The sequence below is a fragment of the Neopsephotus bourkii genome, unplaced genomic scaffold (assembly GCF_033783945.1).
Source record: "Neopsephotus bourkii isolate Nb327-2 ecotype Australia unplaced genomic scaffold, CSIRO-AGI_Nbou_v1 NB_140, whole genome shotgun sequence".
Lineage (NCBI taxonomy): Eukaryota > Metazoa > Chordata > Aves > Psittaciformes > Psittacidae > Neopsephotus > Neopsephotus bourkii.
Genome location: NW_026900657.1, coordinates 1282225 through 1307537, shown reverse-complemented (window position 1 = coordinate 1307537; position 25313 = coordinate 1282225). Strand labels below are relative to the sequence as shown.

Sequence of the window (25313 nt, the reverse complement as noted above, 5' to 3'; positions counted from 1 at the left end):
TTTTACTATGCATATTAATAAATATTCTTTATTTAAATTTTGCACATTGCGCTTTAACATATTACATCCAAAACATCTTGCAAATGGATGTCTACTTTGTAAAATCTTATATTCAACTCATTGTCATTCTGTACAGAATTATAGGTACAACATTACTTTGCCACTAGTTTGCTTCTTGTAAGTCTCACAGGAAGAGAAACATTGACTGAAAAGAGATGGCTTTAAATTATAAGAGAGGCTTGCACAGCTACTCAACTAAAGAGACAAGCCTGAAGAAAGAACAGAATTAATGAAATCACCTCCACCAGCCTCCCCCAACAAACAGGGAAAAAAAAAGAATCACATTAATTGAAGATAAAATTTGCCATAAGTCACTAAATTAAGTTTTTGAAAGAGAAGACGCAGTAGTCATCGAGAGTTTCAGTGAAAGAGCTTTAGTTCACTCCAGCCGTTGTCAACCAACTGTTACAAATGGGCCCCTTGTGATCGTTTAAGCGGCAGTACTTATTAAATTTCTCCTTCAGATGCTGTCGGTATTGTTCTCTATTGCTGTAAAAAGACTTGTTGTTTGCCATAAACGACTGGATTTCATCTTGTGAGATGAAGATTTCCTCATCAGAAGTGCATTCAGACTCATCCTGCAAAGGAAAGCAGGCATTTAAGAACTCAAGCATCACGCTTCCTGTGCAGCTCACCTCTTGCAGTTGTACTCAGGGTCTACAGTTGCTCTGATGAAGGAAGGTTCAGCCTTCCTGCCATGACACCACAAGCTGTAGCTGGCTACTGCAGCCACCTGATTGACACACCATACACTCTGCTAGATTGTGGCAAGAGTCATGAAGAACCAGATCATGCTTCAGTCTTAGCACATGCCCATTGCAAGAGCATTAAATTAAAACTAAGCAATGGAAAAAAGGAAGAAGAAAGGAGCAAGAAGCAGCTGTCCAAGGAGTGGAAAAGTAGTGGGAAAGTAATATTTGAGGCATGAAGGCAGCAATAAAGCACATTTCATTTTATGGAATAACGCAATCCTTGCTGATGAGTAGTTATAATACAAGTTCTGTCACTTGCATTCCAGTGACAGACAGCTTCTCCTCCTCTGCAAAGTGTCCGAGTTACATACTTTACAGAGAACATGCAAAAGCAAACAAAGCACCAGAATCTTCAGTTACATTCTCTCTTGTGACAGTTCTTCAGTGAGGTTTCCCTTCTAAACCCCATGCTCAACCCCGAGGTTTTAAAGCAGTATGATACAGCCTAGAATTCAAAGGAAGCCATTACTTACAAGGAGTTCCACTAAGCTTTTGGCACCTTTTCCAGTATCAGGAACAAGTGACATATCTGTAGGTTCTGCAAACTGTGACACGTTTTTCATACGCTCAAACCAAGGCAACTGCTGCCCACTTTTTTCTGAGCTACAGCAGCTTTCAGCATTTGTGTCTTTGGTCTTGTCGCGATGAAACTCTGTGTGCATGAGATTTCCTGAGGTCTCTCTGTTACCTGGATCTGCCATACAGCTTCCAAGCTTCTGAATCTAGGATTGAAAAGAGCCTGTAATGAAGGACCAGCAGTGTTCAACCTGAATCATTCAAGTTTCAGATGGATGTAAAGAGGAAAGGAGGAAGTTCAAAAAGAGAACATGGATATATATTTTTACATGTGTGAGCCTAGGGAGGAGGGGGGGAATGGCATGTCAATTCCCTGAGTGCACATGATGTCCAGAGTGGACATGCTTAGCAACACAGCAGAGATTCCTTCCAACCCAACCTATTGTAGGAAGGATCTTGATTTCAAAACATGGATGGAGAGGTAGCAGCAGATCCTTGTTATCCCACTTAGAGCACTCACAACTGAAACACTTTTGTAACTACTTTAAAACACGTGCATTTAAATAAGCACCCTGGAAGAGTGTGCTCCTTACTTGTTCATTCTCGCACTTCAAGGTTTTACTTTTCTTTTTCTTCTTTTTGTTTTTGCCTTTTGTGTTACTCTCTTCTGAATTAGCCCAACATTCCAGGCAGCTATCTCCATCCTCCTCTTTGTCTTCACAGCGATGGACACACGAATCATCTCCTGCAAAAGACAAGGCCATTTGCACTTCAGACACTTAAGTTTAGTGGATACCAAACTGATGTTATATTCATACCAAACCTACCGTTTTCGTCGTGGTTGCAAATGCCTTCAGTGCAGGCCACATCTGACCCCTCTCGAGATCCTGTTTCGCTGCCCTCCATGCTAGATGAATAGCCGCAATCACTGCCATTACAATGTGTAGATAAACCTGAGATGAAGTGAAAAGTCACAGTGATGTAGAGGAGCTATTGCATATTCTTTAGTTATGCCTCTAAGATGAAAGGAATCTTTAAAAGAAGTGATTTATAAAAATAGCCGAGTGCTGTTAAGCCCAGAAATGGTCACTGTTTGTACAATGCAAAGCAATGACGTTTAACGTACCTTTTTTGATTTTAGGTGAACCTAATAGGGTACCGCTACTAGGACAGGTGCAAGAAGTGCTTTCATTAGTAACAATTACTTCTACACAATTGTTAGCTTCTTCAGTGCTACCACAGGCTTTGCAACTGCTTTCCGTGAAGTTCGAGCTCTCCTTGAAACAAAACCAAAAGTTACTTGCAAGTACTGAGAGGAGCTCCACCAACATCCTCATACAGGATACCCGTACACAAGAGAAAACTGACACTGACTGGTAACAGCCACAGCGTTGCCTGTAGTTCTTCACAAGTACTAAACAACCGAAACCACCCCATCTACCAACCACTTTCCCCACAATAACATGAATAAGTTCAGTCAGGAGATCCAGGATAATAATTGCATTTATGCAGTGTAAGTTACTCAAAGCCCCCCCTCTCCAACAATTCGATGCAGATTGCCTCCAACCAGCATTTGAATTCCCGTGCTCTAAGTGATCTTTAAGAAATGAGAGTTGAAAAACTAGTCTAGGATAACCTGAACCCCTGGAGATTCAGGGTTTAAAAACAACCCAAAGCTAAGCAATTCCAGGCAACTACTTTACAAACAGGCTGTACTAATCCAGAGAAGTACTCAGTTCCTCTAGTGAGCAAATACAGTAAAACCCCTCAAGAATTCTAACTGAAAACAGTGAGCTGATGAATGAAGCTCCAAATTAGAAATGCAGTTATGTATACGAGTGTTTACCTTTGCTTCATTTACCTCCTTCTCCTCTGGTGCCTGCGAAGGAGCAGGGATCTCACACACACACTTGTTTTTCCGTCGGTTCTTCCGTTTTTGGCGCTTCTTCTCTTGTTTCAGCTCTCGCACCCTTTCTTCTTCTGAAAACTCTTCACAGAGCTGCTCCAACCGACTAATACCCTGCACTTTTTCCACAGCCATCTGTTTGTAAGAGGTTAGATCTATTTACAGATGTTAACACAATTCAAGCTTTTACATTATAAACAAGGAAAACACCCTGGTAAGTACTTACAGAGTCACATCAACGCAACTACTGACCATCACAGATAAATGCCTATCCAGACTGAGGCACTCCCTTTAGAGTGCTGGAGGACATCCATGTATTTGAGGAGCACTGTGTCTAATTTATGGCCCAGATTCGCAATTTTCAGGGAGAACTTGTGGATTTGAATGCATTTTTGGATCTCTTTCCCATGTTTACTGTTTACTCTGATTATTTAACACAAAAAGCCACATTACAACTACTGCTACAGAATCCCTGCAGCTCTTTGTCTAGGATAACCAGTGAAGAATGTAGCCAATTTTTCTAGGCAGTATAAATGTATCTCAAGATGCAGCAGTATCTATATATGTTCTTTAACATTAAGTTCAGAGCAAGTATCATAATGGCACATCCACATATAAAGTTACAAGGGTACAGTTAAACCAGTCAGCTATTCTGGACCAATGCTCCTGCAGAGGTAAGAACACATTCCCTTTTCTTTCCCAGATCACTCTGAGAACTCCTTAAGCCAAACTGAGACATCACCAATCCCACTCACATCAGAAAAGGACCCTATATAGAGATGGAACAGTTCTGCATTTCAAGTCCATTACCAACATCACATAGCAGTGTATCTGCCTGGATGTTACAATGCCAATGCATTTTCAACACCACTTTTCTCAATTAAAAAGAACACCAAGACAAAACCTGCCAGGAATGCCACCATGCACCCAGTCCTACCCGGTCAATGCCACTGCCACAGCATTGTAAGTCTTAGAAAAGTTACTTGTAAAAACCTCCAAGAACCAGGTGAGGGTTCCACTATGGCCTTTCCCAACCTGATTTTGTTCCTCCTCCTCTGATGTTTTAGACATTTTTAGAGAGAACAATCATTAAGAATGGAAGACAAACATAAAAAAGACTTATGTCATACCAAAAGGGAAGTGTACTACTGGCATATGCTGAAGGAATTGCATGGAGTTCAAGATCCCAGAGGATTACAGACTGCATTTGGTACACACTGAATGCAAGAGTTAGCTGTTGTGTCTGTAATCCAAAAGCACATCCTCCATTTTTACTAATAAGCCAAACCTGTTGTGGTCAGAGCTACTTTTAAATGCTATCAGGTAGAAAAACCTTCACTGTGAATTAAAGACACAGCAGACTCCAAGCTGCACATTACAGTGCAATGTAAGTACAAGAAAGCCTCAACCTTTTGTCTTCCAGGAGACTTCACATTGGAAGGCGACTCAGTTATGCTATGCGTTGACGTTACACAACTGTTGCCCGCTGTGAGCCAGGGATCGAATGCAACACCCCTGAAGCTCCTTCCAGCCCAATGTTAGTAGAAAGCAGAAAAATCATTTTAGTGAGATGCACGCAGTTCCTACAGCAACTGGGGTTAGATCAAACTCGGGGTTTACCTCAAAGCTTTTGCGTAAAGCATCGACACCCAGGTAAAAAAGCATCTGCCACGTTTGCTCCTCAGCCCGCAACTTCTGCCAGATTCGGTGTAATCTTTCATAAAGATGAATACCCAGGCAGGTCAACACTTCTTCTTGGGCTACGTCTATTGTCTTAGCATGCCTTTCTCTTCGTCTACAGGAAGAGTTGAACCAAAGTACAGTATTGTTAAAGGAGCTGGAAGTCTACCAAGAGATCAAAGCAGCTCAATGACGTATTTTCTTGATGTTCAACTAAAGATAATGTTTGCATGAACAGCTTTTTAAACCAAGTTCTGCTGTGCTTCATGCAGATGCAAAATAGAAAGGACCAGGTCAAAACCACCACAACATTCCTCACAGGTTAATCTGTGCACAGGGCTGTTAAGACGCACTATGTCTTCCCACCTGTGACTTCAGAAGGCAGTGCCCCACCAGTCTCTGCTCACTCCTAGTAACAGGGATCAGCAGAGTTTTAATGCCAGAGATGCAGCCATTCTCTCATTTAATGCAATCTGTATTTAGTTTATAGCAAATATTTCACCTTCCTACACGTTTATGTGTCAGTTAACTGAAGCTGAATAAACACACACAGAAGTTTATACACTACTTACTGTACCAAGTAAAAACATTTCAGCATTAATCTGTACTCTGTTAAGGAAAAACCATTATGAAAGGATTTACCATCCTCATTAAACAACTATGACTGAGCTTTAATTGAGCTCAGACTTGTACTTTTCATTGTAAGAGTTTAAGATGCTAAAACAGGTTTAGAAATTGCTACAAATGGTGACAAAACTAAATTGAACATTTGGCATTTGGTAAAACTGCCAAGCAAGGATCTCTTTCTATTTCGCATATTCTGAACACCTCAATGGAAAAGCAGGCAGTCCTGTGAGTAAACAGGTCAACTAGAACACATCTGGCAATGTCTTTCAGGCTTCCCTTCAGAGTTAAATGCATTCTAAAGTCAAAAGCACGCACGAAATGTTTGCTACACTGAAGAGCTACCTTGAAAGTCTGCTTTACCGTGAATATTCCACACAAACATTTACATGATTCTGCAGCAAGGAGGCAATAAAACACTTCTGCAAAATACAGTCAGTAATAAAATAAAGAAGCAAAGCGCTAGATAGCCCACTCTAGCAAATTACATACTCATACCCTCCTGCGAACTCGGGTTCGGCCCGGCCCAAGAGGTGTGCGATGAAATCCGTCTCACAGCACACGTGGATGTGGCGCTCGTGAGGACAGCAGCGCAGGCCCTCGTACAGCGCGGCACAGTAGCCCTTCTCCTTGCTGCAGTCCAGCTCGCCAATGAGAATGTTGTACGCCCGAAGGACTTTGTTTTTGCAGTCAGTGCAAAACCTGTGTTGGAACAGAACAGAATGGGACTGAGTTCTTATTCAAGCAGAGTAAGTTACAATATACTGAGCGAAGTGCAGATAAGTGTAAGTTATAACATACAGAGCTATTTAATAGTGCATGCTAGATTTAAACTAGATCACGTAAGGTTTATGTTACTTCAAAAGGTAAAACAGTAAGACTTTGGCCGTAAGCCACTGTAAGTTTACCGTATGCGTTATACTACCTATCATATATTACCAGTCTGGGTATCAACTTTCATGCTGCAAGGTATAAATCAGGCTAACTGTTAATATGAAGAAATTCCTAGATGGCTATGCAAATCCACTTGTTTAAAGAGCAGAAATCTAATAGCGAACAAACTGGATCATTAGTATAAGCCAGGACAAAATTCCCTTCAAGTAACACACTCCGTGTTACTTTATGGCAATTATTTAAAGTATACTCGAGTGATAAGCAGTAAGAAAAAAAGAAATTCCTCTGTTGCCTGCTCTGTGTGAGTGATGTTTCCACTACAAGCACCTTTAAACATATTCTGAATTACTAGATAACTGCACAGATAGCCAAACAAGGTTTCAATTTAAACATAGCTCAGATAACTAATGTGGGAAGAACATAGTTATGAAGCCTGTTACAATTAAAATACAACCAAATTCAGCTCCTTCTATTTTATAGCAGGAGTCACCTTCAAGAAGCTACAAAACCTCTGGCTGTATTAACAATGCAAGTCAGACAAGCTGCTCACATTTCAGGTTTCTGCTTGAAAAGCTGGCTCTTCATGCCGTCTCTAGATGGTGTTTTTCCCTTTCCTAGTTTGTCCACTCACTTGACAACACTAAGTCAAAATATACTTTGATGTTTGATAGAACTATGATAACTGGCTAGTTTCTGCGGTGAAAGGAAAGAAAACAGTAACATTACTGCAGGTTAGCATCCAGAATGTTGCCAGCACCATGTTTAATGTCACAGGAGATTAAAGCTATTTTGTTTCCAAAGTGTTATTTCCACACCACCACCACCCCCGCGCCCATCTGTGGTCCTGCTATGTCGTATCAGAACCTTGAGACTACTGGAAAATAAAGCGTTTTAATCAGCATGGTAGCTCCCATACACATGCAACAATGATTTAGCGGCCTATTTTTACCTTGCAAGAGAGACCTAATAGTACTAACAGTACTAAGTCATAAATAACTGTTTTAAAGCAGTGATTTAAAAGCAACATCAAGCCTAAAATCTGCTCTTATTAGTTTAGCTCATATTAGTTTGAATTTGCACATACTCCCCAAAAGCCTAAATGAAAGCATAGTCCCAGACACAGTAGGCTACTTGTGAAAGAGTGAAAGAATATAGGCAGCTTTAATACATCAAACTGTAAATCAACTTAATCCTAACAAAACAGCTATGATTTCACCTGAGCCCTTTGCATTACCATAACATGGAACAATAAATAGGTAAAACACAAAGAATATTTCACAGTCTTAGTCTGTTACAATCCAATCTGTCAAAGTTCCCCGTCAGCATGAAGCTTAGATGGAAGGTATCAGAAGAATCCTTTATACTTTTAAGCACTGAGTGAACTCCGCGTACATTTTGACTCGCAAAACAACACAGCAGGTATTCCTCACAATGAAGGGGTGTCTTTGTTCTTTTAACATACCTGTGTTTCCGTAGATAGGTTTCTAACGTTTCTAAAAGACAACTAGAGTCAATTAAAACTACTTCATCCCTGCATTCCTGGGACATGAGCTCCCACACATCCATCCAACAACCCCTGCAAAAGAAGATGGTAAGAAACAGAAGACTGTCCATCATCCTGGGAGGGGTTTAGAAAAGAAGCAAAATAAAGCATCATTAGTTTACCTGACTGCTCCCTAGACAGACCCACAGTGACAAATGTTGCTATACTTGCTCTCCTCCTTCCTCCTGTTTTCACTATTTTCCTTATCTGCACTGGATTTCAGTGTACTGAGTGTGCTAATGCTCCCTTCAGTGTCACACAGCATTAAAAAACATTGTTAAACCTATACTATACATATATTGTGCACTGCTTATTTCTCCTAAACGAATGTTATGAAAATGCATGGTCCTTAATTTACTTAGAATCCCTTACAGGCTGAGCCTTAGCCTCCAGTAAAGTCAGGGTCAGACGTGAGATAGAATTTGTGCTGTCCGTGTTTAGAAACCAAGATTCATGAGGACTTTTGGAAGTCACAGCTGAAAGCCAGCAGCATTTCTTCAGGGTATTGTCTATATTACCTTAAGTACAAACATACACAAGTTTTAATACTTCTGGAGGATAAAATTTCATAGAAGAACTTACTAAACCAAATCAAAACCATGAAGTAAAAAGCAAAAGAAACCCCTTAGATTTCCACACATCTACCACTGTCAGACACCATAGAATACACTGCATTTTATTTCCAAAATTCATTAAAAAAACCCCCAAACCTTAAGTCTGGATATGCTAAAAGTACACGTATAGAGCAAAGAACAAACTGTGAACAGCAGTCACGCTTACTTACAGGCTTGCCTACACTTGACATTTTATCAGAACGGTCAGTTCTGTTTAAGCTCATGTATGGGTACAACAGAGCAGGAAAACAGGGGAAGAACTCCCATTTAATAATTAGCTCCTCAAGAGTATCTGTGTGTGCTATTATCTAGCCTGCCACATCATATGGCTTGCATTTTATGAGAGGTTAAAATGCTCCTTAGCCTCAAATGGACCTGAGTAGCCATAAACCAGGCACACAAAGAGAGGACATCAAGTAACTCAAGTGGTATTAGGTAGTTATGTAACTTGCCCAATTAAGCAACACAATTACAACTCAAAGCCTCTTCTGTGTGTACCAAATGCCCAAGAGATGCAACTCAGCTGAAGAGGTTTCTTGCAATAAGCAGCTCTAAATTGATAAATAGAATTTGTTCTGTAGAACAGTTCTATTTGATGCCTCTGTATTTAGGCTGCTAGCATACTTGCTTCCACTCAAGGCAGCACATTTATCTGGAGAAACAGCAGTACTGATTCACTCTGATCACTTCCGTAGCATAACAAATGGCTACGGACTGAGGAAGCAGAGTGCAAGCAGTGTTTCTTTACTACACTGATTGTGCACAAGCTAAGTTATCGGATAAAGCAGAAGGCTTTATTAGCAGTGTACTAAATACTGGTCTTCCATATATTCCCTATTAACCTGCCAGCATTCAGAATACTAAGGAGATTTATTCCAGCCTGACTTGAGGAAACAAAGGCAGCATTTTCCTCTCTATTCATTCAGTTTCAGAATTGTTCTCCTTTGCCAAAATGGTCACTGCAGGTTCCACAATACATGTTCTTACACAGAAAAGATTAATCTTATTAGAAACAAAAGTAAAGAAAAAAAATAACACTTTCATAATGCTTTGGATTTGCTTTATGTTAACATAACCCTGTAACTCTTATGACCTTTTGCTTGTGTAACGTAAGCTTTAAACTAATTGTATGAAAAGCCTGTAACCAAAATAAAAAAATGGAGATAATGATTAGCCACCACTGTCCTCAAGCAGCCCAAGTGAAAAGCAAGTGTCAAATTCCACATGCCTACCAGCTCAGGGGATTTACCTAAACCCAAAGTGACTCAAGTCTGCATAGAAAAACATACATCCTGTAACTAGAAACCACAAGCAAGGCTTCCACACAGCTTTCACAGGCTGTGTGCTTAACCAGAAGGAGAACACAACTGACTAAACCAGCTCGTGGACACTTCAGCTAAGCACAGCAGTCCAATTTATTGGTCATGACAAAAGTAACAATAAACGCCCCCCCCAACAACAAAATGCCCCCAAGTCCACAACAGACTTGCAGGGAGTGTTTTTGTGGTTAGCCAGCTGGAATAACCTATTTCAACTTCAAGACACAGAGGTGTATATATACACATCTTTTTCACTGGTGCATTCAAAACATGCTGCTGTGTTTTGAGAAAATACTGAGTTTAGTTTTAACCCTGCAGCCCCACCACAATAGAGGCCTTTATTAACAGTTCTGCAAGGCATTTTTAATAACCCCCAAGCAAGATGTTTATTCATTTAGCACTGTTTTCACTGCACTGTGAGAAAAACTGCTGATCAATCACTGAGGTGTAGAGCATAAAAACCTGTTCGTATTTTGAGAGCACTGGTTACACTGTGCAGAAGCCATCCATGCCCTGAGCAGGCTATAGTCCAAGTTATGTCAGACAGATATGAAAAACACTTCAGAAAGCACTGGTTTGTAATGGCCAAGATGCATTTTGGCACCTGGTTTTGAAATTAAACATGGATATTTTTATACCAAAAAACAGAAATCCCAAACAACACAGACCCAAAAGCAAAGAGGCAAAAATGAAACGACCAGGACCAACAGCAAGTCTTGGGGGAACAGCTCATTTCTTATTGCAGCCTTAAACTTGGTATAAAAGCATCACCAGTTGCCTTTGGTAGGTCTGACAAAGGGCAGAGGGACAACTCAAACAATGAGGAATGACCACAGAGCTTATTTTGTGAGGGCAGAAGAGCTCATAGCATTAGTTTTGTTCAGTCAAAGAATGAGCAAGGAAAGAATTAACCATCTCACTGACAAAACTGTCACTGCACAAAAAAGGGTTAACTACCCTTTTACAAAGCCTGTGGAGAAGGGCTCATGCCCTGCAACACACACTGCCCAGAACTCCTGGGTGCTTCTGTTCCTCTCCCCCACAACTATCCGAGTCAGCTATAAAAACCAAATAGTCTAGAGATTACAACTCTGGGAAACAGATAACAGCATAAGAATTTTACCACAATGCTTGCATAGAAGGTACTATCAATAGTCTGGTTTCTTAACATATTTTCATTGGAATTGTGGATGTTAAAGGAACTTACCCCAAAGGTTTTGGTTTGTGTGTGTCCAGGGAGTGCAACTGGCATCTCTTGTTCTTCTTACTTTTGGGAATTGCATCAATCATAGCATTCAGTTTGGACCTATGGGGAAAAAAATAAAAAATTAATATTCTGAAAACGTGGTCATCCAGAAAAATTTTAAAGGGATTAATTCAGCTCATGTACCAGAAACAAGTGCACTAATGAATTCTACCTAAAACTTCCTCCTGTCCCCCATTTTAACTTTTCTGACACACAATCCTGCTTCAGTACACAAGGATTTTCCAGACAAATCCTAGCAAGCAAGATAAAGAGAACCCACATCTAAAAGGCTATTGCATAACTTTAAGTAACAGACCTCGAGCAATGATGCCTATTTGAGAAGTGTGGGGAACCACTATGACCACTTGATTCACCTCACCCTCCAAATCTTGACCACCCCAGCTCTGCATTAACCTTTCCTACTTCTCACTGACCTGCTAGCTGCACGAAGAAGAATGAGCTGAAGCCAGCTGGAAGGCCAAGGCCCACTGTGGTGAGCAGTCACTGTTTGGTCTGCTGATAGCTGAGAAACAAATGGCACCAAGGCTATTTATTGCGGTAGCCAAACCCAGAAGGTTTCACTTTCTCAGTGTCACCTTTATACTCAAGGAGTACAAAGATTTTTAGGGCCAGGTGTTAGTCAATAGTTGCAAAGTAGCAGGGTGAAGAAACACGCTTCTTCCAGAGACCATGAAAAACCCACAGCACCTATTCCAGACTGATAACTGAACTTTTTAATATCAGTATCTTTCAACTGCAATCATGGCATCTCAACTGATGATATGACAGATTAGTTGGGTTTGGTTTTTCCCAGTTTTGCTGATAACTACTATAAAATGGCTCTAAAAGACAAGTATATACTAGAAGAAATAAACTTGTGACGTTTCAGTATCACCAAGGCAGCTGTAAAGTCAAATGCACAGAAGCTAGCTTTGCTCGTCCCCAGGTAAGAATAATCTGGGCATCTCTAAGACACCTACCCATGTACATAAAACAGTGTATAGAGCTTCTTTGCATCAGTCATACAGCTTCGAGTTACAGACAGAACCCCTTTTGGCCCTACTGTCAGGGGCTCAAGTGCTGGATTTCCAGACTCAACAAGCTGAGAAAACAGACGTTCCACACTGCGACGGCAGCCAACACATGGGACCAGCTGAGAGAGCGCGCTCAGCACTTCACGTGATGTCACCATCATCGCAATGTTCAGATCCTGCTGCTTAAGCATGCTATGCCTCTAAAAGAGAACAAGAAATTAAATCATTAAAACCAAAAGGAACAGTTCAAGATGTGCGTTTAAGATTTCTTCCTTTTCCAGCAGCCTTTCTGTACCACAATACACTTGTGGAAGCTGGCTGCAGTACTCAGTTTCAGGTCACTTTTTAATGTAGACATTTAAAATACTTGTATGAACAAAACCACACTTGCTAATAGCATAGGAGCAATTCAGCTTCAAGTCTTACCATCTACCCTCTGCAAGGAAGCTAATATTTTTCTGCTCTTGTTTCCTCCTTCTGCCTCTCGTATCAGCAAACGCTGCTTCCAAACAAATGGAACATTCCACGTTCCTATCAGGAAGCTCTTTTTTCCCCCACCTCAGCACAGATGTGTTAGGAAAGGGTCTCACACGCAACTCTACATAGAAAGTAAATTCCTGGGATGCTCACTGGCATATACAGAAACCTCATTTACAAGAAGCTTATTCTGTTCAGACAAGACAACTTTGCAATATTTTTCCTTGAAGGCTAAATGCCATTTGCCAGTATAATTCCAGCATCTGAAATTAAAAGCCAGCATGTATTACTTACTATTCAGGGTGACATAGTTTATTTTGCTATTGAACATTCAATGTGTGCTTGTAACAGAACATTAAAGAGAACACTTTCAATGTTTCTTACATCAATAAACAATTTCAGGAGTTTCTCCTTGTTCCTCTGTCAAACGCATCCAGGCACACACACAAAGCACATACCCTCCTATTCCTTCTCCTAAATTACTGGCTTGGACTTCATCAACACTGAACTGCCACTAGCACAGCTGTGCAGAGGAGAGTCCCTTCCTCACACACACCTACACTTAGAATATCAGCACTGCTGGCACTTTCCAATATCATCTGTAAAAGCGGAGTCCTGTCAGTGTATTAATTGTGAGCAGCATTTTCCCCAGTTCTACAAAGCACAGCTTTGTAAGCACATTTTGTATCCACACAGGAAATGTTGCCACAATAGTATTTTCTGTATCACTGTCATATCACACCACTTAAACACTCCTAATGGAGAAATGACTTGTCACAACTTCTGAGGAAAGAAAGAACATTCTACATAGTGAAACTAATCAATCCCATGGAGCGTGGAAATACATCAGTTGAAAAGAGAAAATATTTTCAGCTCACTTTATGCAATACATGTTATGAAAAGGAAAGCCATTATCAGATAACATTTAAGGTTTATGCTCTTAAAGGCAGGCACGTTAAGTCACCTGAAAAGTGGTATCACTGCAATAATCCTCTTTCCTGTAATTAATAGTACCAGTCATGGCAACAGGAGAGATGCGCTATTTTCACAGCACAGCTATGCTTTACATGGAGCATATGTTTGAACTGCTGCTATCAAGCCACCAGTGAAGAAGTACAAGCTGCACATCAGCAAACTGGCCTGTTCCTCTGCATATCAAGTGGCACAATTTTTTAGTTGCTACAGGTGTTACAGTGCCAGTTACTTGCCAGAGTGCTGGCAGGTAAGTTTCTATTTAGTAAGGCTTCAGGGATAAGTAAGGCTCCTTCAGTAAGGAAAGACAGTCTCTCACTATTCAACTATATATAATTTATAAACTGGTACATTAATTCTATCTTGGTATGGTACTAATCATAAGAACTCAGTCCTAAGCAATTCACACTTCCACTTGAAAAAGCAGCTCAAAAACATTTAGGAAAAAGAAAATAATCAAAATGTATTTAGAAACTGTAGTTTCCATTATGTATAAACTGGCAGCGACCAGAAGATGCGTTGCTTTTACAGGCATTCTATTCTAACAGATAGGCAGCAATTGCTTCCTGACACAGCCGACAGTCTATAAATGCTGTAAAACATAGAAAAAAATGCATCCAGTGTACTTTGGTACCAATATGTAATTGTATATAGGTGCTGATGTGTCTTTTAAGTCATTCCCAGAGTGACAGCCTCCTAGAGAAGAAAAGCATGAGTCTAAGGAAAGCAAGACTTGATGCGTGGCCTTAAAACCCAGCAGGGCATATTTACCTGGATGAACTGTTTCAACTGTGCACCGTTACTCCGATGTCCATTAAGGTTTAGCACATTATCAGGAAATTCCATCACCATCTATACAAAAGACAGAGGGGGAAAAAATGCTTTCAGAAAAAAAAGTCCAAAAGAGCATTAATTTATTTTAGTTTCTTGGAGGAAATAAGACAGAAATTATGGTGAATGTCCATTCTGCCCACCTAACTATTGGAAGCTTGGGAAAGGAGAAAAGTATTAGTTTAAGACAGTGAAGGTTTCAAAGCAACTTTCACTAACAGAATGCTCTAGATGCAGTTTATAAATGGCAACTCCTCAATAGCTGTTACAGAAAAAGCAAAAGTTGCTAAAGGAGGCATTGGCATTTATATTACATTACTACACAACTTGAGACCCCATTTCAGTTTAGAAACAACATACTGTACTTTAACACACTGAGATGCCAATTGATTCAACATCCCAACTCTGTTTATAAAGCTATGAAGAAACAGTCACAACAGCTTAATGACTGAGTCCACTCCTTCAAAGGCTAATTTAAAACCATATTAACCCGAGAAAGTACTCCAAGGGATACTTTGTTTTGCATGACTGCAGCTGCAACTCCCAAGAGGCTCCAAGTAAAAAGTTAAGCCTTCAGAACAATGTGATTACTTTTAAGTAATTAATCATATTTCTTTTCAAATTACTATGCAACAAAGAGGGCAATTTCTAACACTGTTCAGTCACAAATCCAGCTGAACAAGCATGGAGTAAAATGAAACCAACTAGATAAACGTCTAAGACTGGTTTAGTTGATCTTCTTTGTCCAACCCAAGAAATACAGAATTTATCAATACCAATGATAAAAGTTCACTTTAAAATCTGAAAGATAAAGTAACAACTTTGGTTAATAACTCTAATACCAATCAACACCAAATTAAGTTGGAGGGAGGAAAAAGGATGAATAGGATACCTTCCCTTAATTGTCTAGTAAAGATACGATTCCCTGCTGTCTCCATAACTGCTGACACTGCCCCCAGAGAACTCATACATCTACTTTTACAGGCACTAGACATTGCTTCAAAATAAACACCTATTCTCTGAGGCCTGAAAGCAAGGCAGTATTTCACTCTCACATGTGCTAAATTGGAACATTAGCACAGCTGCCTTATCTTTACAAAGAACAGTGCCAATCCTATCCTCTCATGCATCTTTTCTCCTGATCCACACACACACCAAGGACCTGCCTAAGTTTTTGCTGCAGAATTACAGGTCTCCTACATTGATCATTTGATGTTTCTGTGGGGAACAAGCTAATGCAAAAGTAAAAGCTCTACCTGCTAATAACAAAGAGAAGATATGACCTGCATATTCCCCCCTCCCAATCTCCCATTATCAGACAATACCCTTGGGTATTTTGTACAACAAAGTGAAATTACCAAAGGTTAAATGAATTCATGTGTCTGACAATATTCTATTAAGTGGTTAAAAATCTGCCACCATCACACCCAGAACTGGAAGAAAAAATTCCTGTACCATCACATAGAATCCCAGCCTGGTTTGTGTTGGAAGGGACCTTAAAGCTCATTCAGTCCGGGATACCTTCCATTAGAACAGGCTGCTCCAACCCCCGTTCAACCTGGCCTTGAACACTGCCAGGGATGGTACATTCACAACTTTCTTACATCAAATGGAATGCCTTCTAGAAATCATAAAAGCTGCTTAAGAAATTAAACTGGTTAAATATTTAAACCTCCTTGAAGTTCCAGCTGAGCCATAAGAAACAGAAAAGCGTGGCAGTGAACAATTCATATAGTAGAGCAGCACCACAAGGAACCTAAACAGCTTTCTATGCTACTACAAAAAAAATGTCACACACTTCAGAGTGGGATAGACCATTCATTCACTGATTTGTAATCACATTGTTTCCAGATTTAAGGCACAGATTAAGTCTTCCAGCTTCCCACTGTCTTCCAGCAATCTCACTATTTTTAAAACCGGAGTTTTAAAAGTGGTCTACAGAAACCAGTTACTAAACACCACTTTTGTAAAGGTAATGCTGCAGATGTTGAATTATGTGTCAAAGACAACTGCATGCCCCACAATAGCTCTCAAAGAATTTATACACAACTGAGATGAGGAAGGTGAGAGTTCATTTACTTGCTTTTGCAGATTCATTTAATAAAAGCCTCCAGAAGCCACCTACAAACGCCAGTACCTTGCAATAACAGTAACAGAATGAACAAGGGGGGGGGGGGAATGGACCTGAGATAAGTCATGCTGAGGATGACTTGCACTTCACCCAGAAGGAAACAAATCTGATTTGGAGCTATAGGAACCTCTCCAATCATGAGGATGGCTTGCCTCTGGCATAAAAAGTAGAAGGACAGCAACAACACGGTGCAATTGCATGAGGTTTGGGCCTGGTGTTAAATGCTGGAGCTAAACCATAAATGGAATTTTAGGTCAGTTGAAGTCATCTACCTTACACCTGGTACAGCTGAATTTTCACTCTCAACCTACTAAACATAGCAAACCTAACAAGAGCATGGTAAGGTGCCTACTTGACACAATCTAATGAGTGATTTTTACTAGGGAGTCTGAGGGCAGGGGCAAGAGAGTGAGAAATCCAGTATCTTAAAACTACCTGGGAATGGAGGGGCAAAACAACTTTCAAGGCATGACTGAAGACTGACAACTTCCCCCCCCTCCCCCCCCAAACAATTACACACTACAATTGAATCAGCCAGGTTGGAAAAGACATTTAAGATCATCGAGTCCAACCTTTTCCCCAGCACTGCCATGTCCAGCACTAAACCATGACACTATCCTCACAGCGCTGGGTTTCCCAGGTAACCAGCCACTCTAGGAGAGCTAGATATTGCTTTGGACCACTTAAGGGGAAACTATGCCTAATGTATAAGCACAATTAACTAGAGGTGACAGACCATGTAAAGTCAAAACCACTGATGATATCTGGTATATTAATAGTATGTCATCATTTAAAATGATCAAAACCAAAATACTGCAAAGACCTTTCCTTCAAAGGTAGCAAAATGAGATGGGATTGAGAGAGATAATCCTTAACAGTGGGATGGAGGGTTAAGAGACTCTCTTGAAGATACTCAATTGTTTTGTTCTGGAAGGTGGAAGAAATTACACTAGGAGGTTGACAGAGTTAGCTGATGCAAGTCAGGCATTCTCCTGTGCTAAACCACGAGATCAGGAATTTAAAGCACGTAAATTTTACACTATTTAAAGTAACAGCATTTACTGTCATGCCACTGACAGCAACAGAAATCAAATGCAGAAATCAAGGTACCCCATTACACTAAGTACAATTTTATTTTCCACCCAACTTGTTCACACCCTAAGAATCAAAGCAAACAACAACAGGCTAGTCATGTACGTTTTCCCCCCCTATTTGCTGTGTTCACCTGAGATGCAATTTCTGAGCCTACCTCTAAACACGTAAGCAGGAGACACTAGAGAGCCTCCAAGCTCCATTTCACTCATTTTTTCCACTGAATCTTCTGGAAATGGCAACCCTCCCCCATGTTTTTAAATTCAGAACACCATACTGAAACAGAAACTCTCAGATTTGTTACTGCAGACACATTATTACAGACTCAATAACCCTTACCTGAAACCAAAGCTTTCAAAAACACCTTTAGCCTTTTCTTGCCTATCTGACAGCATATTCATTACCTCCTTGTAAAACCAGGGTTTAACCTTAATATGGCTCCCTTCCTGATTAACTGGAAAACGGCTTTGCTCCACGTTTGGGCTCGGACACTGAGACAGGCTTGTCACTTGAAAACAAGTTCTGCCCAGGTGCCAGTACAGCAGTAACTTTCTCATTACGCGGTCTGCATGTTTTTAGAGCTGGGAATCAGATAAAAAAGTTGCCACATTAAGCGCTGTTAACCCGAAGTGTTGCAAAGTCCCAAAGATTAACGCTGCAGGAGCAAAGGAGGAGCCTGAGAGGCCTGTCTAGAGGAAAGGCCTCGCCTGGGCATTGCAACACGCCGCCCGCACACGTTGGGAGCGAGAGGTGCGGGGACACCCCGCGCTCCACAGGCACTCACCGTGAGGGTGTCATCGATGTAGAGGGGGATCTGCCTCTTCTCGAAAGGGAATTCCTCCTCCCCGTCCCTGCACACCGCCACCAGCCGCGCCATAGCTGCTGCTGCTGCCGCTTCCTCCCCGCTCCAGCCTGCGAGCAGCCAAACCCCGCGGAGGTAAATACCCGCCGCGCTTCCCCGGCACACTTTCACCACCCCGGGAATAAGCCTGCATTACCCCATCGCCTGATTCACCACGCCGGGCACCGGCCCCGCCGCCCAACCCACCCCCGGGAGCGCAGCCTGCCCGCCGCTTCGGCCTTGGAAAGGACTCAAAAAGGCTACGGACCGGGAACGGGAGAGGTGGGGAGGCTGGGAAATGCGACATAACATGGAAGAAAGGGAGGGGACGGCGGGGTGGAGCGTACCCGGCCCTCGGCTGGGCACCGCCGGGGAAGGAAGGCCGGAGGGACAGAGCCCATCGCTCTGCGGGCCGCTCCCGCTCTCCCCGCCCGCCACCGGCCCAGCAGGACCGGTGAGGACCCATCCAGCGCGGCTCGCGACTCTCCGACACCCCCGTCCAGCCCAACGGCTGCTGCGGAGGGCGAGAAGCAACGGCGGGTGGAGGGGGCGCCTCCACCTGTGAGGCGGGGCCACCCCTGCCCGCGGGCCACCCGCTGCCGGGCCGCGCCCGCACCCGCGGGGAGGGGGCCCGCGGACACCTCCCTCGTGCAGGCTGGGGCTAGGGGCGAGCCGCGGGGATGCGACACGGCGGCCAGACCCAGCCCTTCCTTCCCTGTCCTCTCCCGGCCTCCAGCCGGCGCGGCGCAAGCTCTCCGCCCGGGACGGCAATGGCGTGAAAGCAGCCTGCGGGCCGCTCCCGGCCTCACTCTCCTCCCGCCTTCCCCTCAGCCCCACCGGGGCCGTTACCCTGCCCTGCGGCCCACCGCCACCTCGTCCCCCTCGGGCCTTTACCGGCTCCTCCGCGAGTCGGCGGCCCAGGCGCTCTGACAGGCGGGCGGACACCACGGGCTCCGCCACAGAGCCGCCTCCTTCCTCTCCCCCTCCCCGGGCCCTCCCCACAGGCGGCGGCCCCGGGCTGCCCCGCCTTCCTCTCGCGAGAGACCGCAGCCCCGGCCGCTCAACCGTTACCTCCCGGCCCCTCCCGCGGGCTCAGGGCCTCAGGCGCTGTCCGGGAGGCTGAGGTAGGGGAGGGGGCGCACGTTAAAGGCCCGGCCCGGGGGGGGGCGCTCCTCGGGCCTCTCCCTGCGGTGGGGCGGCCGCTGCCGTCGCGTTCCCGCCCCGGGGCGCGGCGCTGTGCCCGGGCTCTCGCCGTGCCGGTGGTGCGGTGGAAGGAGCTGGGCCCCGTGAGCTGCGGAGGCGAAGGGGAGCGGGTGGGGTTGAACCCCAAAGCATTGGTGGGTGGGAGCCCGTCGCTGTCTCGGGTGGGACAGGGCCAAGAGGGTACTCAGGCCCGCGCGTGGAAGCGCCTCCGTGCTGGTGTTGCTGTAGAGGCAGCCGAGTGCAGACCGACTGGGAGCGTAAACTGACTAAAATGCATCCGGACGCAGCCCAGGCATCAAAGTGCAGCCCCAAACCTCCCTGCTCTGATCACATGCCAGCTAAAGCAGGCTTTAGTTGCACTTACGGGCTCTTAAGGCTGTTGGCTTCTGCAGCACCCTAATGCAACCAGCTGCTTAAGTTAGCAAAAAAAAAAACAAACAAAACCCATAGCCTTTCTTGAGCTATTAAATACTACACTTGATCTGTTCCTTCTTGTTATTTATGTATATAGATACTGAAGTCCTCACAAGAAAATGCAGGGGAGGCAATTAGGGAGCAGTATTTCTTCTCCTCCTTGTTTCTGCATTAAAAATATCTTTAGTGGAGGAGTTAATTTACTTGAACTCATCATGCAGCACCTGTGACAAACACAGTGCAGAGCCACATCACTGCACAGTTGCTGTTTATAGGTTTCTTCAGGAAAAGGGAAAGCTGGGGTTTATAGCAAGGGGTGGTTCCTCCCATCAGGGCATGGCGAGGGCACCGAGCCGTGATGAGCACCCAGGGTGCATTCAGCATTCAGGCTCCTGTATCACTTCTGCCCTTCCGCTCCCAGTGTGTGGTTGGATCGCATCCACACATGCCACAGATGTTGTATTCTCAGGGTACACACTGGTGAACTACACCCAAGAAGTACCATTACATTTCAGGTAGGTTTTACCCACGGTTGCTGGAAGACACAGCTTGCTTGCTGTCTACAAAACCACTACACAGCAGCCAGCCCCTTCCTGCCGTGCATTTGCATGCCCCTCTCTCCTGGGAGAAATACCTGTTCTTTGGGACATAGCAGCTTTGGAATAGGACACAGCTTGAGGTCTTTCTTGTAACATTGGACTTTAAAAGAGCTGGGTTGGAGAGGAAGGCTGCTACCAAGCTGACCCTTAAAACCAATGAGATTTGGTAAGAATGCGTAACAAATAACAAGGTTAAGGATAAATGGCATCAGACACAAAATCACGTGGTGGAATTACAGCAGCAAAGACAGCAGAATTTGTTTTCCCAGTCCTCTGCTTTCCTAGTATTCCTGAAGTTGGTGCCATGCAATAGTTGAGCCCTTTTATTTGTACTAGTTGAAATACCTTAAACTTGTACCAATTATGTAACAGCTAAATAAAAGTTTCTGATTTTTTTAAATGTATCTTTGATCTGCACAATGCATCTTTGATCTTCGTCGTCTAAACACACCCCAAAGCCAAATGAAATGCAGTGTTCTTGTTCCTACCAACCACTGAGCTAACAGCTATCAAGGTACATGTGGAGAAAGTGTCTACAGCAGTACCACAGCATTAACTTCTCTCACATCTCTCCCAACCCATTACAGTGCCGTATGCTCGTACAGACTTGGTGATCAAAGAATGTGTGCTTGTGTTTCTTGGTTCTTTCACAGGCATGATTAATCATCTGTATCTATTCATAGTTTAAACAGCATTAATAACTATGCTTGCTTCAGGGCAGAGCTTGCCACATTTGTTATCGACAATAAGCAGGGAGAATTGCCTCTCATTAAGTCAGTGGTGAACAACTTACTTCATATGGCTTTAAAAGCAGCAGACAGCCTCACAATGTGGCACTGCATGGATTATCCCCACTCTTCTGGTCACTTGTGCACCACAGTCCCCTCGGTTTGGGGCTGCAAACCACAGCTCCACTCCTGGAGCAGGTGCCCAGCACCCTGCTGCGTGTGTGGAGCTAACAGGGCTCAGTGCAGACACCACAGACCTCCCACGTCATCTCTGCTTCACAAACTGGAGTTGGTATCTATTTTGCTGCTTGCCCAGACACAACTCTGCTTTGTCACACCCAATTAATGCCTTCATTCTGAATCACATTGATAGACGTGTGCTCACAGGCAGAGCTCACTGGCACAGCTCACTGAAGGTCTTGAGCTTCAAATACTTCAAAAGTTAATATCCATGAGTAATTCTGCATGAGTGCATTGTGCTGTTTAGCTCACACTGGAGACCCTTCTTCCCTAGCAAGGCTAGGAAATGTTTTAAATCAATACGTACACAAGTTACCAGAAACCTGCTATAAACCGTGACAGCTGTTTATGAGACATTGTTGGCAATTGATTGCATTTGTCCCCAGGATAATACAGGCTGGTTTTCTTTCATTCTGAAGACTATATGGCTATAATTTGGAAGTAAACAAGCATGAAATCAGCATGGCCACAGCCTGTAATCCTCAGACTTAACCTTTCCATTGGCCAGCAGCTAAGAGAACCTCATAAATTTCAGATTATTCCACAGCACGTCTGCCTTAAGGAATCTGATTTAGAAGCTTAATCTCCATGGGTTTTATGATTCATCACATTCGATCAATAAGGAGAAGTACAAAATGCAGCCCCATGTGCACTGCTTGGAACTCCACTGACATTACACATCACCAATTACCACTTGTATTCTACTTCTTAAGTATTTGTATCTCCTATTAAATTCCTCACAATGTTTAAGTGTATTTGTCTTACCAACAACTTAACAAGGTCAGGAGGAACTGTCACACTCTGGAAAGTGAACAAAGAGGGTGCTGTGACAGAAACTGAGCACATCTTCTGGTGCCTGCCCCCCTGCATCACGCTGCTTTCTATTTGCATACTGTGTTTGCTAATAAAAATTAATACAGAATGTTCCCACTTGAAGACAACTCAGCTGTCAAGACACAGTACTAAATGAGCTGCTGCTTAAAATGATTTTATAGACAAGTAGGTGGGCCTTTGAGTACTTTCGAAGTAGAGCTGAAGACCATAGTTTACAATGTTCCTAAAGATGATCTGTCACAACACGCTGGTATGCAGGCTGGGGGTGAATTAGTTTTGGATCTTTGTACTTTCTTACAAAAGGCTGTGCTGCTCTTATTACCAAATTCCAACAACTGCTTTATGAATTCATTTGCAGTTTATCCTTTAGAGCATCACACTTTATCTGAGGTCTTTGTTTATAGTCATCAGTGAGTATGAAAATAAAGTTCAGCCTTACTTCAAAGGCTCACTTAGATTTCAGTATAGAATTAACATTGCCCATACAATTACTGCTATCAAAGTCAGGCATATGCATAAAACCTTGCAGGACAGGGGCCAAAACAGTTTTAAGTATCCACTTACTGAATACATTTCATATCAAGAATTATTCTTAGCTGTTATTTATGCAAGGGTCTGAACTAGGTAAATCCTGACTCAGGTAAGTTTCTATAATTACTCATTTTTCTACTTCTCATCTGCTTTCTACTCTATACATTGCTACCTCGTTCCACCAGTACTTCACTGTTCACTACCTGTAAATGCAGCATTACTCTTCTGAATGAGTTCTTACAGGAGCAGCAGTATTTGGCAAAGCCTAGGTGTTCAGGAAAATGCGTACCAGCTCCAGCAGGTAACAGCATTGACTGTATGTGTTTGGTAAAACAAACCGTTGAAAACTAATCAATGCTAAATCATAAAAAGTTGTACTAAATTATAACTTACTGCAATAAGTACAGAAAAAGTACCAATTTTCCCCTTTAAATACCATCCTCCAACTACAGCAAAGTTCAGCTAGTCCACTGAAGACAGAGTGGAATCACCAAAACTTGAATACTATATTTTTGGCATGCATTATATACATAACTAAACAGTTAAAAAACATATACAGGTGTAGTATACATAATGTAAACACAGTCTTGCTGTGGATTGTATCTACAAGAATATTCACAGCACCAGTCATAACATTTGCTAGCAAGAAGAACAGTAATTGATTTTTATTGATAGCACTGATCAGGCACATGTGCTTGCCTTCCCTTCCAACAGGCACAGCCTCCAGTTCATGCTTTTTACTGGTACTGGGGGCCTGTACAACATCCCAGCAACAGGGCACGCTGGACCCCCTCACAAGCAGCTTCGTGAACACCAATGCGAGGTCAGTCACCACTAAGCAGATAAAGAACATCAGGCAGTGAGCAACCACCCATATGCAGTAGGAGAGATTGGCCATCCGGCGAGACACGGGCTCCACGTACACTTGTGAGACATGAAGAAAGAGGAAGAGCACAAGAACTGTGAGCAGTAAGAGACACACTGCCTCAGCCCAGCCTCTCACCGAGCTCCTGCGCTTCAGCAGCCATAGTCCCACCTGGACACTCGCCATGTATATAGCTAAATACCCAAAAAGAGAGAGCAGCCCTTCCCTGTTGGCATTGAAAAAGCCATCCCTCGTGTCTCTGCCATTGCTGCCATGCAAGATGAACATCTTCAGAGAGGTAGTGTTTAGAGTAAGCTGATAAAGCACAGCGAGATTTACAGCAAGAATCCAAGAGTTATATTTTGGGAATACAGACAAAAGTAGAGATGCTGCAAGCCTCACAAACGCTAAGGTAAAGAAAAAATTCCAGTGCACTCCATACTCTGAAGTATGTTCATGGTAGTCTACAGATTTAACACTGAGCAGTCGCCCAACACCAAGGAAAATCAGCGGCCAAATGGATGAGAACTGCCTGGCCACACTGGAAAACTTCGGTTGTGTGACAGAAGACTTCTGTCTAACATCAGGACAAACAAGAGCATTCCCAAAAACAAAAGCTCCAACCCCAAAATCCATAATTCCTGTTCCATAGGTCTCGGTTTTGGCGTATCGCCGCGGATACTGTGGGAAATCCACTGCTAAAATGCTGATTGATGTCAACACGTTGATATAAACACGGAAGACGGTTACTGCTGGAATGTATTCTGGATCCAAGGACATCTTCTGGAAGTCTTTCACCATTTTCCTAAAAGCCATCCTGGGCTCCTGCTTTCTTTGGCTGTATATTTTGGAAAACATTCCAGCACAGAAGGCTGCAATGATAACTGGTATGAAAAAGAGGACTGGAGACAAGACTGTGCAGGAGAACAGGAGAGGAGACACCAGCACAAGGAAGTCCAGCAGCAGGCTGTATGTCCTGGAACTCAGAGGTTTCCCGTAGTGCAGGCAATACAAAATCAAGAGAAGTCCTCTGCTGAGCAGGCAGAGTGGGGCTAGAGACAAACCTATAGTAATTTCCAGCAAGCTGGTTCCGTTTAGGTCCCTGATAAAGGCTTCTTTCAGATGCTTTTGGGACATTCTTCTTGCTTTTCCTGAAAACACAAGCATAAACCTGAGTTAGTTTTGTCAAACAGCGAGCTTAGAACTTCACCAAAATGCCCCTTGTGTTCCAGTTCATTAAAACAAGCACCAATTTCACAAGTCATCTGGTTTTCAGCTGCTCTTCAGTTTAAAGAACAAGGGAAAGCAAAAATGCTGAGGCTTAGCGGTGGCTGGTGACGCTGAGCAGCCACACAGGCACCTGCAAG

The 25313-nt window shown here is 43.1% G+C and overlaps 2 protein-coding genes across 6 annotated transcripts; both read right to left on the bottom strand.

The window, feature by feature from the left end:
• On the bottom strand, positions 1-19544 carry GGNBP2 (gametogenetin binding protein 2). 5 transcript variants are annotated; one of them, XM_061368868.1, is made up of 14 exons: positions 19427-19544; positions 18476-18589; positions 14409-14489; positions 12135-12388; positions 11116-11214; positions 7895-8008; positions 6031-6240; positions 4855-5029; positions 3175-3369; positions 2455-2605; positions 2156-2281; positions 1922-2073; positions 1286-1534; positions 1-638 (listed from the first exon to the last, which is right to left on the bottom strand). In XM_061368868.1, the coding sequence occupies exons 2-14, from the start codon at positions 18566-18568 to the stop codon at positions 435-437; spliced, it is 2103 nt and encodes a 700-aa protein (XP_061224852.1). In that variant the 5' UTR covers positions 18569-18589; positions 19427-19544; the 3' UTR covers positions 1-434. The 5 variants fall into 5 exon arrangements, with proteins under 5 accessions (XP_061224852.1, XP_061224867.1, XP_061224860.1 ...); XM_061368883.1 differs by having other exon boundaries at positions 18476-18603; positions 19427-19493; XM_061368876.1 differs by lacking the exon at positions 19427-19544 and having other exon boundaries at positions 18476-18774.
• A 3890-nt stretch (positions 19545-23434) lies between these two features.
• Positions 23435-25184, bottom strand: PIGW (phosphatidylinositol glycan anchor biosynthesis class W). Its single transcript, XM_061368840.1, has one exon. The coding sequence runs from the start codon at positions 25111-25113 to the stop codon at positions 23569-23571; it is 1545 nt and encodes a 514-aa protein (XP_061224824.1). The 5' UTR covers positions 25114-25184; the 3' UTR covers positions 23435-23568.
• Between the last annotated feature and the right edge of the window lie 129 nt (positions 25185-25313).